This window comes from Cryptotermes secundus, unplaced genomic scaffold, assembly GCF_002891405.2.
Source record: "Cryptotermes secundus unplaced genomic scaffold, Csec_1.0 scaffold267, whole genome shotgun sequence".
Taxonomy (NCBI): Eukaryota; Metazoa; Arthropoda; class Insecta; order Blattodea; family Kalotermitidae; genus Cryptotermes; species Cryptotermes secundus.
In genome coordinates, this window is record NW_019733322.1 from 859818 (window position 1) to 874429 (window position 14612).

At 43.2% G+C, this 14612-nt stretch overlaps 1 protein-coding gene across 2 annotated transcripts; it reads left to right on the forward strand.

Annotated features, from left to right (window-relative positions):
• Positions 1-2765: 2765 nt before the first annotated feature.
• LOC111867945 (von Willebrand factor D and EGF domain-containing protein-like) lies at positions 2766-9236 on the forward strand. Of its 2 annotated transcripts, none has more exons than XM_023858187.2 (3): positions 2766-3044; positions 4876-5106; positions 8353-9236. In XM_023858187.2, the coding sequence occupies exons 1-3, from the start codon at positions 2852-2854 to the stop codon at positions 8469-8471; spliced, it is 543 nt and encodes a 180-aa protein (XP_023713955.1). In that variant the 5' UTR covers positions 2766-2851; the 3' UTR covers positions 8472-9236. The 2 variants fall into 2 exon arrangements, with proteins under 2 accessions (XP_023713955.1, XP_023713954.1); XM_023858186.2 differs by having other exon boundaries at positions 2771-3044; positions 8390-9236.
• The last annotated feature ends 5376 nt before the right edge of the window (positions 9237-14612 follow it).

The window sequence follows — 14612 nt, forward strand, 5'->3', positions numbered from 1 at the left end:
GTGGATAGGTTAACAAGTGCATGGGTGGATGGGTGAAGGAGTGGATAGGTTAACAAGTGCATGGGTGGATGGGTGAAGGAGTGGATAGGTTAACAAGTGCATGGGTGGATGGGTGAAGGAGTGGATAGGTTAACAAGTGCATGGATGGGTGGGTGAAGGTGTGGATAGGTTAACAAGTGCATGAGTGGATGGGTGGATGGGTGAAGGAGTGGATAGTTTAAGAAGTGGATGGGTGCATGGGTGGATGGGAGTGTGGATCGGGTTTAATAAGATTCTTGAACTTGTTAACATCACTGCCTTCTGGAATGTGGAGCCGTGCAGTCTTGTGGGATTTTACGGGCGTTACAGAGGAATGTACCACCTCTATCTTCAGGGTTCATAATTTAACACAGCAAGCCATCTATCTTTCATTTAAGACGTTTCAGTTTGGAAAGAAAAAAAAACTAGGTTTATTTCTTCGTAGTTGCACTAAACCGACGGAAAATTTGCTCCACAAACTGCTTAGGGGACCGAAGATGTGGGTCCCGGGGCACTACTGCCGGCCGTGTAAGTACACAGAACGTCCGAACATCCGCGTTGCCTCCCGGAACGAGGGCTGCTAGCGGCCACACATAACAATCGCCCAAAGTGAGGCTCGGGTTTTACCGTTCATGATCACTGTTCCACTTTATTTTGAACTACTTGGTTGAAAAGGCATTGTACAGTTACCTAAGAATATTTCAATCACAGCAGAATATTCTGCCCTCTCGTCACCGGAATGCAAAATGCACCGGCAAAACCACAACCTGAAGATAGATATCGGATCCTTCACAACTGTGTGCAAAGTTCAAATATTTCGGGGTGACAGTAACAAACTAAAATTCGATTCGTGAGGAAATTAAGAGAAGTTTCGACTGAGGTAATGCTTGCTGACATTTGGTTCAAAATTTTTTATCTTCTCGTCTGCTGTCTAAAAACGCAAAAATTATAATATACAAAACATAATTTTTTCCTGTAGTTCTGTATGGGTGTAAAACTTGGACTCTGGCATGAAGAAAAAGAAACGTAGACCGAAAGGTATTTGAGAACAGGATGCTTAAGAGAATGTGTATTTTAACTGTGGATGAATAAAACGATAGGCGATTGGAGAAAATTGCTTAGTGAGTAGCTTCATAACTTGTGTTCCACACCAAATATAATTACGAGTACAACAATCAAGGCAAGAAACATTGGCTGGGCAGGGCAATGTAGCACTCACGGGGCGAAGAGGACTGCATGTAGGATTTTGATGGTAAAACCAGAAAGAAAGAGACCACTATGAAGACTAGACGCATGTGGTAGGATAATATTAAAATGATTCTCAGAGGATTATGATGAGGTCGTATGGACTTGGTTCATCTGGTTCAGGATAGGGACCAGTGATGGGCTAGTATGAATACGGCAACAAACTTTCTGATTACGTAAAATTTTGGAAACTACATGAATAAGTGAGCGACTGGTGGCTTCTCAAGAAGGGCTCACCTCCGCGGAGTTAATAGCAGAATATAAACAACTGCAGATGTAATCGGACGTAGCTACTTGCTCTGTCACACGAGACACGGTGCCGTGAGGAGAGCACCAAACGGGAAGACGAGCCTGATAAGGACGCAGCGCGTTCCTTTATACTCAAGTAAGACACTACTTACAGGTTTCGCGTCCTGCACTCCTTATTCGTCCTTCTCTGAATCTCTTTATTTGCACGGATATATCACACCGTTAATCATTAATCGAATTGTGGTAAGCTACTCTTTATATGCCGGTCACGGTAGCCGAGAGGTCTAAGGCATGTACTGTTTTCGCTCGCTTGGAAGCCGGGATCGTGGGTGGAATCCCACTCAGGGCATGGATGTATAGTTTGTGTGTGTGCGTTCTTTTGTATTTGTGTACAGGTAGAGGCCTTGCGACGAGCTGATCGCCCACCTAAGAAGTCCTACCGAATGTGTAAGATCTCGAAAAACCGAAGTGAACCGAGAAGTTCATGGAGGTAGGCCTAGGCCCACTGGGGCTGTAGCACCAAGGAAAAAAAAAACTCTTTACATATCTAAGATTTGAGGCTTTCACGGCGGTGACTATGAAGAAAGCAGTCTTCTGGGATTTGGCACCGTGTACATGTGGTGTTAACCGACGTTTCGGAGGAACGTATCGCCTCCATCTTCAGGGTAGAAGAAAAAATATAGGAAATCTCACGGTCTCTTCGCTTGCAGATTTCTTACATTTTTTCTTCTACCCTGAAGACGGAGGCGATACGTTCCTCCGAAACGTCGGTTAACACCACATATACACGGTGCCAAATCCCAAAAGACTGCTTTCTTCATCTTTATATATCTGTTTCTTTAGGTTTGTGTAGAACACCCTTTATCATCCCTTCATTGAACTGCGGTAGGACACGCTTAACATCTCTATATCCTTTCACTGTAAAGGACACTCATTAATGACCCTTCTTTAAACTGAGTTAGCAAAGTATTCGCGCTGACGTAGGTCACTTGTCAAACCTTCAATGAACTGAGTTAGGACACTCTTTATAATGACTTTCATTCTCTCTACGTTCTTACTCATATGAGATGGGACATTTTGTATACAGCTCTCATTTGTCATTGACATACGCCACTCTTTACATTGGACTATTCCAATGAGTGATGAAGTAGAGGAAACTAATCAGTCAGTGATTTCTGACTTATCTATAGAGCCAATTAATATAAATGAATATTGGGCGTTGTTGTTTGATAATTAGCTATCAAACCCCACAATTTGTGCTTCCTTTTAGTATCTGCCTACTCTACTCTGTTCTAATTAGCTTATGAACTGACAGTGGCGCTGCAGTGACCAGTCGTATATGTTTCCGTTCAAGATGCGTAATTTTTCACTGACTCTCCTATTCGCAGTAATCGTGGGAATTGTAGGAGACAGCGGCAAAGTCTGGGAAAGAAACAGTGCTACCAGGAATGTTATCGGATTTATGAACGAAGTCATTGAGAAGCCTGAACGTATGAACGAAGCAACCGGTCGCCAGAAATTAAAGAGTGCAGGTACGTGGCATGAAAGTTTCAATCATATGGTTTTCACAAGGCGTTCCGTGAACCTCAGAGTTTATACGAAGATATACAGCATGTTCCGAAAGTGTGGTTAGTAAATGTAAAATGAAATACGGCAGAAATTTCTTTATTACTTACTGAACTTTGTTCCAAATGAAACTTTCCATGTTCAATGCATAACTCATAACACTCTAATAAGAATTCTACAAGTTGATTTCTGACAGGCTTAAATCCTAACTTTCCCGTTAATTCGACAGAATGCTTTAAATGAACAGATTTGGGGGCAGTCTCTTGCTTTTGAAGGACGGAAAGTTTTCAGATGTGTTCAATAGAATTTTCTTCTAAACATAAGACAATATTCAAATGCTAAAGAAGCTCTGTAAGTCTGCAGTAAAACGAAGCTTTTTCTAAACATTAAAATACACTGTAACGGATTTGATCAGCGCGTTACCAGGAACAGCTGTGTAAACTTGGTCCAACACGCAACAATAGATGATGCTGTGTCTTCTATGTCGTCAGCGCCTAGTAGCGTTGGGACAACGGGGTTATGCAACCCCTTTCTAAGCAACGGCTCGGTAAAAACATTTCCTCGCAAGCGGTGAGGTCATCAACAATAGAGACGGTGTTTTCCGTGGTGTCTGTGCAGACTGCTTATAAGAGAAGTGAATGCAGTGACAGTGTGTCCCTATGGCTGCGGGGTCGAATGCCTCCACCATGACCCTGTGAGTCGTAGGAGGCGACGGAAAGGGAAGTCTCAGATTTGAGACAATAATGGTCTTGAGTACCAAGGGATTCGGACCCGAGAAAGACTACGCTGGCAAGGACCAGCAGCATATACAAAAGACAGACCCGTATTCTCGTTAGAGAGGGCACCCGCAAAAAACAAGACCATAACTGTCAAACAGTAATAAATATTTGGTCATGAGCCCTCCTGGGGCTCATGACCGGCAGTCGCAATGTGACTTTGACTTTGACTTTGACAAAATGGGTTCAGGAGCAGTTACGAGTTACGAGCCAGTCGTAAGCTGGAGGAGTCAGTCCAGAAGAATTTTTAGTTCCGAGGTTCCAAAATAATCAAAGACGAAATAAGAAGAAAACTTCATAGAAGTGCTAATTTCTGTATTGAGTTCCGTTGCTAGGAAATGGCTAGTGGAAACTGAGAAGCCTAGTGCGTGTGCAACGGTGAACTGGAAAGCGAACAAATCAGCGATACCTCTGTATTAATTGTAATTAAGATAGCTTGAAAACGAATTGCTAATAAATCCAATCATCCAATCTATAACCCGTCATTTTCGTCACGCGTACCACCCTACACGTGATAATACAAGAATGCAATTTAGCTGTTGTCATAAGATTGTGCTACTCTCTGTCTCCAAAAATGAGGGAAGAATATAGATTCGACTGAGACCGAGAAAGCAGTGCCGCACAGAGCAGTTGAACTCAGCAACGAGGAAGTAACAGCAAAATGAGGAGCGCCACAGCTGTTACCCGTCAGCGGCCGTTATTTGAGCGAACAATTTAAGGAAGATGAAATGATGGCGCACATGAACATGTGGGGAATAATAAGGATATATAACATTTTCGAACCTGAACATAAGAGTCTATGTAGGAGAATTAGATGCATGTGTTAAGACAATGTTTAAATGGATCTTAGAGACTGGTATTAAAAGTGAAGGCCAGATACAATTGGTCTGCTATTGTCCACTTGTAGGGTCTTATTAACTTTATTACCAGCTGACTATTGCTACTCATTCTGTTTATATGGTGCAGTCACTTACATAAAACCCGCAGGGTTTCCACTCAATTCTTATTGGCATTTCCATAGGAAACGGTCGCGCCTGCAACGCAGGCTACAAGCTGCACGCGAATGGCTTACTCTGTGTGCCGGTTTGTGCGAAGGAATGCGTTAACGCGTACTGCTACCTGCCCAACTTCTGCCGTTGTCTGGATGGGTATGATAAGAAGCACGTGAACAGTAACGTGTGCTTGCCAGCGTGCCCTGATGGATGCAGCAATGGACACTGCATTGCCCCCAACACATGCGTCTGTCTGCCAGGTTCGTACTTCTCAGCCTTCTTCTTGTTTGTCTGATTAACGACAGAGGTTGTGTGTGTGTGTGTGGGGGGGGGGGGTAAGGTAAAGGGAAAATTGTCCCTGTGCTTAACTACTTAAGCACAGGCGTATGGGGGAGTGCATATATGGATCCACGTTTTCCTGATCTCGGCACTAATTGGTGGTGACTGATCAGCTTCACGCCCTGCCCGTTTTACCCCCGGGGAAAGAGCCCCCGGCACTCATTGGATAGGTTGGGTGGACCCAAGAGCAGGTCAGGACGACGTGGAGAAGGGAAAATTATTGACCCTACCGGGACCCTAACTCCGACGCCTTGGTAGTCCAGCCCGTAGTCAGTCGCTATACCGACTGCACTAACCCCACTTCCATAAATTGGAGAGATGTGAAGGAAAGCAACTCCAAATATCGGAATCCATTTCCACAGTGAAGTTGTCCGAACGAGGAGCATCAAGATGGAGCAATCACAGCCTCAGAAGGTGCTGTTTGTTTCACGTCTATGTCGCGAATCAGAATACAGCTTCATCTACTGTAACAGTGTCATACTACCTGGTTAGGTTTTCCAATTTTAAAACTCTGCAAATATTTCTGGCCATTTGAGATCAAGTTCAAATCCAGCATACTAATGTTAATTTTTTCTCTTGTTTGCGAACTTTAGCGGATAGAGGGTGTTGTGTGGTCAACGCAACGAATTCCCACGGCCGTTCATTTCGGTTTTCTAGACCGGAGCCGCTATTTCCTTGAAATAGCTCCTCAATTACCCTCACAAGGCTGAGCTGACCCAGTTCCAGACGCACTACTTCTCAGAAAATCTGATAGCGCCGGGAATCGAACCCGGGACCTCTAGATCTGTAGCCAGGAACCCTGACCACTAGACGACAGAGGCAATAACTTCGCCGACAAGCGGCGGTCGGTATAGTTCGCTTGCGGACTAACACCACGGAATTTATTTCTTGTTTGTTTTCTTTAGTCTCTTGGGGTGGGGTGAGACTTAGTCAACTTGGTACGTCTGCCACTAATTAGCTTGTTGTACCAGCCCCAGATGATAGATGATGAATGTGGAACAGTCGGTGGAATTATAATTGGCAGGGGAAACCGAAGAATTCGGAGAAACCTACCCCAGTATCACTCCGTTCACCACAAATCCCACATGACCGGGCCGCCGCGGTGGGAAGCCGGCGACTAACCGCGTGAGCCATGGCGCGGCCCAAGCACGCTACTGTTGCATATGTGCACTGTTGCTGAATATAAGGAACGTCGAGGTTTCCATTTACCCCTCTCCTTCCTCTCCCGAAACCTCTGTCTCTCTTCACTTTCTCTTTCTCACTGCTCTCGCAGTGCAGTTTGGTTTCCTCTCTCTTGTAACAGGAACGTTCCTAGTCAGTTACAGGAAGCACGGCACGGAAGAGAGTCATATGAACAGATAACAACAATATTCAACCAGGGCATATTCCGTTACAATAATCTCTTTCATATCCGTTATCTCCTTAAACAGTTTCCGCTTAATTGGACGAGGGCACACCAAGGAAACTGACAACCGCAACGCAACCACAATTTCCGAGAATTGTTATCAACCTGAGTTGAATACATGTTACTGACTGGAGCAGCACGAATTGGGGAAACGGCAACGCAACTAACGGAAAGACTGAGAAACTCAACTTCCAGGCAACGGAGCATGCCAATCCCCTCACAACTGCGTTGCCGCATGGTTTCCTAGTGTTAGCTGTTCTATGACGAGCTTCAGTGATTCATTTGTCTCTTAAGATGGCACGAAAGGTTAATGAAGGTGCTAATTTTGTTTTTGTGCAGTTACCTGAGCAAGACAAACGCCACCCAGACTATGCTAGGCAGGACAAAATGAGTTTTGGCTTAGGAAACAATTTCCCATGAGACGAAGGAGTCTGGATCCAGGTTAAGTTCAGCGCTTCAGTTTCAATTGTCACAGAGAATGAATGCACGTGGCGCTTTCTTTTCCTAATATTGTATTGAAGCTTCCTCTTGCATTAATATATCATTTATTTCACATATATTTCCGTCTTTAATGTAACGTATTACAGAGTGGCCTTTATACCACCTTACACGGTTCGGCTATACACGGCATGGATGTATAGATGTGAGTGGATGTACAGATCCACATTCTCTTGACCTGGGCACTAGCTGGAGGTGAGCGGTCAGCTTCACGCCCGGCCCCTTTACTCCCGGGGAAAGAGCCCTCGGTACCCATTGGATAGGAGGTTGGGTGGACCTCAGAAGCGGTCTGGACGAAGTGGAGAAGAGAAAATTCTTGACCCTACTGGGACTCGAACTCCGACTCCGCAGTCGTCCAGCCCGTAGCCAATCGCTATATCGAGTGCGTTCCCCAGCTCCTTCAGGTGTCTTCTGTCTTGCTAAAATAGTTGCACTATGTAAAAATTTCGTATCTCGTGTGAACGCGATATGTCCTGATTAAAATAAATTTAACTTAATTAACACAAATTAATTAACAACCTAATCTTTCCCTTATGGTCCTCATCCTCTCTTCCGACGCCTTCTCAGCCGGGCTCAACTACCACCACATTATGACAGGATCAGTATTATTATCTTCCACTGCAAAAAGGTAAGTGCACGATAATAAAAAAATACAATCATGCCTTACGTCGGACGAACATAACCTCTTAAGATGACGTGAGCAGCTATTAAACAAGTCTCCTTAGTGTGCGCCTGCTAAGCTGGAAACCAATTGTCTCTTTGAAATGGGCGATTTTTCTCGGAAATTGCAGTTGCGTTGCGGTTGCCAGTTTCCTGGTGTGTCCTCGCCCTTAGTGATAATCAGGGCCCGGATTTTGATAACATGTCATCTTTTTTTCCTTGTATCCTATGCGATACTCTTAAATATATAAATCTCGGATATGAGCTGCTGGTTATAGAAATGTAAATTTTATAGGTAATTTGTAATTTTTTTTATTTTGGGGGTACTTTTTGGATTTTTAAGGTTATTTCTTGTCATTTTTGGCCATTTTACGGAATTTTTCTTCATATGTTTTTTGAAATGTGAATAACATGGAAGCGAAGTGCTCTTTCTTTTCTCCTTTAGGTTATTTTTCTGGATGTTTCGGTCATTTTATAGGTCATTTTTTAATATTTTCAGGTCATCAAAATCCGGGCCCTGCATACTACATTTTTTAGTCATATTTTAGGTCATTTTTCTGGATTTTTTCAGTCATTTTATAGGTCATTTTTTAAATATTTTCAGGTCATCAAAATCCAACAGAGTTCTTTTTCTGCCACAGGTTACACTCCGTCCCTACTCACAGGACAATGCCTTCCTCTGTGCAAGAATCGCTGCGAGAACGGCTATTGCCACAAGCCTAACAGGTGCAGATGCAACCCAGGTTACAGAAAGACGGGGAATGATGACAAATGTGTACCCATATGTACCCACGTGTGTATCAACGGGACCTGCACCAGTCCTGATTTCTGTACATGCAAACCCGGGTATAAGAAGGACTTGACAGACCCATTAAACCACAGGTGCATCCCGAAATGCGAACCTGCTTGTGTTCATGGTGTGTGTGTTGCTCCCGGTCTGTGTCATTGTGACGAGGGGTACGTCAAGGATATAAATTTCGTAGCTAGGAATGTGTGTGTCCACGTTAATCTTGTCAAGCAGCTCAAAGCAAACAAATAATCCAATTTGGTCCCCATTTTCACAGCACCTTTATGCATGGTTTAACATTTCGGTTGTCATATTGTCAACTAATTTCGTCGTGTTTCAAAAAGAATCTGAAAGTTTTATAATATTAGTCTGTCACTCCCACGTAGAAGCCCATGAATTAAGGGACCTGCTGCAAAAATTTCGGGATGGCATGTTTACGTTAAAATGATGACATATTTCAATTTTAGTTAAACTTGGTTCATTTTAAGGATTACTCTATTTCAGTTCCTAAATTTAACTTGTAAGAAGACTAATGTATTTCAGTTCCTATTTTCCTTGTATTACAACGCACAATGTTAATTGGTGTGAATCCGTGTCAAGTTCCGCTTATATTTGGGGACATATGAATTTCTGATCAAAATAAAATTAAATGTAAAGTTTCAGGTATTTAAAAATATACTCGTATGATGGTTTACACAGTATTGGCACAAAGCTCATTGATTCTGCGAAAAAACAGTGATGTAACGAAAACACAAATTTCTCGTCCTTACTCCTTACAACGTGCTCCTACGAAAACGCTACCCAAGGTTTAGCTTGTGTCGTTTTTTCTGGCAGATTTTCTCTCAGTTTACGGCCCCTTGCTTATATCTAGACATCATAAAGGCGTAATATACAGGGTGAATCGTATAGAACCGGCCCGATGAATTTGCTAATAATTCCGCAGGTGATGCATACAACCGCTCACAATTACGACATAACAATCCGTGGGCCGTGCTGAGTCGAATGGTGTGCGCATGATCCGGCAAGTGGCAGCCCTCATGCTGCAAGGTCAAGGACAATGCCGAAACGTGGCTGCAGTGCGCAGGCGACAGTCATGGAGTACAATGTTGAACAGCGAGTGTTTCTAAGGCCTAGTTGGAAACGGCGGACACTTTCAACACCTGCTCTGATCACGGCACACAATCCAAGATAAGATACGTGTAAATTACTTTAATATCTGTATGGTATATTTTATATTACATCTCATATCGTCAGGCCGGTTCTATATGAATCACCCTGTAGAAGAAGAGCCCCTCCAAATTCGCAGTTACTCCTGGGTACGTATAACCGAGAATCCGAAACAAACATTCGTAATTACGAATTTCGGACTCATCCAGTCATTTCTGATAATACAATCAAAAGTCTTCGCAAGACATCGGAATAGGCAATCAATATATTTACGCGTAACAATGCCTGTCTTAAATGGAACCGGAATTCATAAAATAGACGCGCACACTAATAGTCCCACTAAGCTGTAATATACAGCAGATTACGGTTAAGGAGCAGTGAAATATTTGTACTCACATTGTTTCATCGCTGTATTTTACTGCGTGGCCTTTAAATTCATCCACAGTTTCAAGACAGAGGAAGCTCATTCTTCGGAAATTTAAATACATGGACTCCTTTCTGTCCAAGAATTTTGCTTTTCCTATATAAGCCCATGCTCTTCTAAATTTTTTCTGTTTTATAAGATTCACATTGTGTTTAGTGCAAAGATTAGCTTCTACCAGTAAGGCCAGACATGCTGACAAGCCCATATCTCTCTATGGCTCAACAGCCCTTTTGACTTTGGCTGCTTTATCAAGTTCTTAATCCTATACAGAGTTGGTAGGACTCCTTGGGCGGCGTATCAACCTGTCGCAACGCCGCTACCTACACACAGACACCCATGCCTCGAGTGGGATTCGAACCAACGACTCAAATGTTCGAGCGGGCCTTAGACCGCGCGGCCTCCATGATCGTCTCATATCTCCTGCTACCGAAGTTCAGACCCACTGACATCAAAACATCCCGTTGTTTCTACTGGGCACATAAATTCGCGGCTGAAAATGGAAGTTCTCTAAATTTGGCGTTCTCACGGAACTAATTGTCGAAATTACGGCCTTGTGGGATGTGGAGCCGTCCGCTACAGTACACTTAAAATTTAGGCAGCAGGTTCCTTCCAGACGTCGATATATACCTGCCCATCTGTACGGCACCACATCCCAGAAAGCTGTAATTTAAGACTGAGATCAATAATTAGTGGAATGTTTTAGATTTTCTCTTGCAACAAGGTATCTGTATGGTTTCTTAACGTCCTTCTAAAGCAAGAAGAAGAACAAGAAGTAGGACTAGAGAAAAGCTCGTTGTAATCATCATTAAACTAAAAATATAAATAAAGGAATCCTCTTTGTTATGCGCTAATTCCAAAGAAATAAATCATTTTCTGGAACAAATACAAATAAAATTCAGACTGGAATTGTTTAGAAGAAATACTGATACATATTTATGGCTCATTAAGCACAGGGAGAACTGTACCTTTACCTAGCAGTCGAGATGTCAGCAGTCAGAGATTCTGTCTCAGCATCGCATTCACAGGACTCACAAAAACTGAACGAGGGATGAATAGCGATATTAATAAAGCTTTACAAGTTAATCACAACTAACTGTGGGAAATATGACAACTACTCTCTGCATCGTCATCTGCATGTACACAGTTTGAATATCTGATAGGATGCCTGACGTGGTGGAACAAGGCAACCCAAGGCCCCTACCTACACAGTGCAATAAAACAAACATCATCATAATCATCACCGGCATAAGAGCCCTTTTTGAGACACGGCATTCCTTAGAAGATTCTGCCAGATTTCATCCAGGTTTCCGTTCTTTGGATTTCGTAACAGTAATGTTCAGCTTTGCGTTCAACTGCCAACATGGAGGGCCAAGTCTCTGTGTTTATGCCCTCCAGTGTCAGAATGGCCCAGTTCCCTTTTTATCTCACTCTATGACTCGCAGGGGTAAGGTGGAGGTATTCTAACCCGGCTCGACGCAAGAAAATACAACAGATACATTGCGGAAATATAACCATTCAAGTTTCCAGCGAGGCGATAAATAATTTGTTACGAAAGACGAATGCATCCTATATAAGATTTGAGGTTTTCACGGCGGTGACTATGAAGAAAGCAGTCTTCTGGGATGTGGCACCGTGTAGATGTGGTGTTAACCGACGTTTCGGAGGAATGTATCGCCTCCATCTTCAGGGTAGAAGGAAAAATAAGAAAATCCGCAAGCGAAGAGACCGTGAGAACCGGTACAAGCAGTCTACCATGAAGATGGGGGCGATATGTTCCTCCAAAACGTCGGTTAACACCACATCTACACGGTGCCACATCCCAGAAGACTGCTTTCTTCATAGTCACCGCCGTGAAAACCTCAAATCTTATATAGGATGCATTCGTCTTTCGTAACAAATTATTTATCGCCTCGCTGGAAACTTGAATGGTTATATTTCCGCAATGTATCTGTTGTATTTTCTTGCGTCGAGCCGGGTTAGAATACCTCCACCTTACCCCTGCGAGTCATAGAGTGAGATAAAAACGGAACTGGGCCATTCTGACACTGGAGGGCATAAACACAGAGACTTGGCCCTCCATGTTGGCAGTTGAACGCAAAGCTGAACATTACTGTTACGAAATCCAAAGAACGGAAACCTGGATGAAATCTGGCAGAATCTTCTAAGGAATGCCGTGTCTCGGCCTACGGAAAGACAAATGAACATTTTAAGTTATGTAACTATTACGTCATTCATATTAAGTACCTAAAGTAAAAAAAAAAAAAAGTAAAGCTATCCCTGTAACAGGCCGTGAAGGCTCATAGGGCTGTGAGACGTTAAGGCTTCCACATTATCTAGACAATCGGCTCAAAGATGGCGGTAAGGTTATAAATCAAAATCTGTCTTGATAAGCTGATAGTTTCTCAGCTGAAAGAAATTAGACTGCTTTTATAAAACACGTAGGTTCATTACCATGTTCACATGAGAATGACTTTGGACTACACCCTCAGTCAGTTGAGACCATTCCACGTCTAAAATATGTGTTCAGTTTTTAAAGCCGCACCCATTTTAATATTATCATCCCATATATGCGTATATACCCATAGTGGACTCTTGATTTCAAGTTTCCTAACTAAAACTTTGTAAGCATTTTTTTTTCATGTTGGTCCTTATCGCACTCATACCAACCTCCCCTCTTTTATTAATGTTATGACATTTAAGTCGGTTCCTGTTGCTTTCTATCTGTTCTCAAATGCACCAATCTTCCGTCTTCCTTTAGGTACATATACATAGGGTGACTTTATATACATTCATTCTTTCAATTAACATGGTAAATGATCATTTTTGGTGGGAACGTCATGGTTTCTGGGGGGGAGGCGGTCGTGGCCTTCTCGCCCGGATACATTAAAAGAAAAACACGACAAGCTTCGAGTAGGGTCATCGGTAACACCACTGGAATTCGTATTGGGTACGTTGCGAATGTGACTACAGCGCTCAGACTGCACGAACATACTCGGTGACGTATTCATTGTTGATATTGCCGGACTGCGGCATGAGTTAGTCTTTTGTTCATGTGCTGCTCAAGATACACGTGTACCTCACTTCAGTGGTATGAGCTGCCGCAAGTTGGATTCTGAGACACAGCTACGTGAATACGGAGCGAACCACATACCCATAGCACCTCCTTGCAACTCTCTTTGCCAGTGGATCAAAGTATAGTCACGTATTCAGGGTTTGTGCGATTTATACTACTGGATTCTGGATTAGATGATTGGGTCTGTTGACGCTTCTTTACAGTTACAGTGAATTATGATAGCTCACAGTCAGTGGCTGTCTACAAATCGCTCCATTCTTTACTGAACCACAAGCGTCTTCTCTTCCAATGTGACGAATGATTAACGGTGAATCACTACTCACACACCGGTCTCCTTCTGAATTCACTTACGAATGAATCACTACTCTTTTGTAACTTCCAGGAGTCCCGAATACAGATCACCAGCTCGAACAGTTAGTTGTCATTCTTCCTTTGTCACGGGAATGTGTCTCTGTTAAATATTCGTTGCCGCGGAAACGTATGTCAGTCCGTGGACACGCTTTGACCTTCATCGGCGTATCCGTTGCAGCGGAAATCTCTGTTTGGGGGACCTGTTACCTAGCAACGGAGGGCCCACTGTTTACTGCGTAACCTCGAGAATGTGTTTAATGAAGCGTTGTCTAGCAATGGCTTATTCCGGCTTTCAGGCGTCACGTCACGATATTAAGACAGGGCAATGTAGACTACAATAAAAATTCACCCATAGCGTTGTCAAACGTCACCCATATTCGTCGAGTGTTCTAGCAGATAAAATACTCGTATACACTCGGTAGGACCACCCTTCTAATACGCATTTGTCACCCTATGTGTACTAGGGGTAAATTGTCTGAGGGGGCGATGTGAAGCTCACTATTCATCTCCATCCAGCGCCGTGATTAGGAATACGTGCAACTATGACTTCACTCCCCCAAAGCATGGTGCTTAACAGGGACAAATTTATTTATTTTATATTTTCAAGTTATTTAATGAAAATAACACACAAAAGCAAAAATTAAATTTTCGAAATTTATTCAGTTGCACCACCTCTACATGCGCAGGAATGGTTATGACTCGGTCTGCGGAGACTTTTTTGCATTGTGGCGTATAGACCGGTTGCTGAGCAGTGACTTGTAAACAGCGACCGTTTCTGGACAACGCCTCGGTATACAAGTTCTGTTTGCTAGGTAGCGGATTCTTAATAATGCATCAGTTGGACTACAAGAATGGAAACGGGGTGTTTTACGTGGTCACTACCGAAATGTTAAGGAGCAAAGGACGAAGTTAGTTGATAGTTCTTCACGGGAGGCTATGAAGAGCAGACCTGAACACGTGAAGCTGAAGAATCTCCACTGTTAGAATCCGTTGTCAGGGAACGGCTGATACAGACACAGCAGGCTGGGAAAAGACTTAGCGGGTGCTGTGGTGATTGGTGGT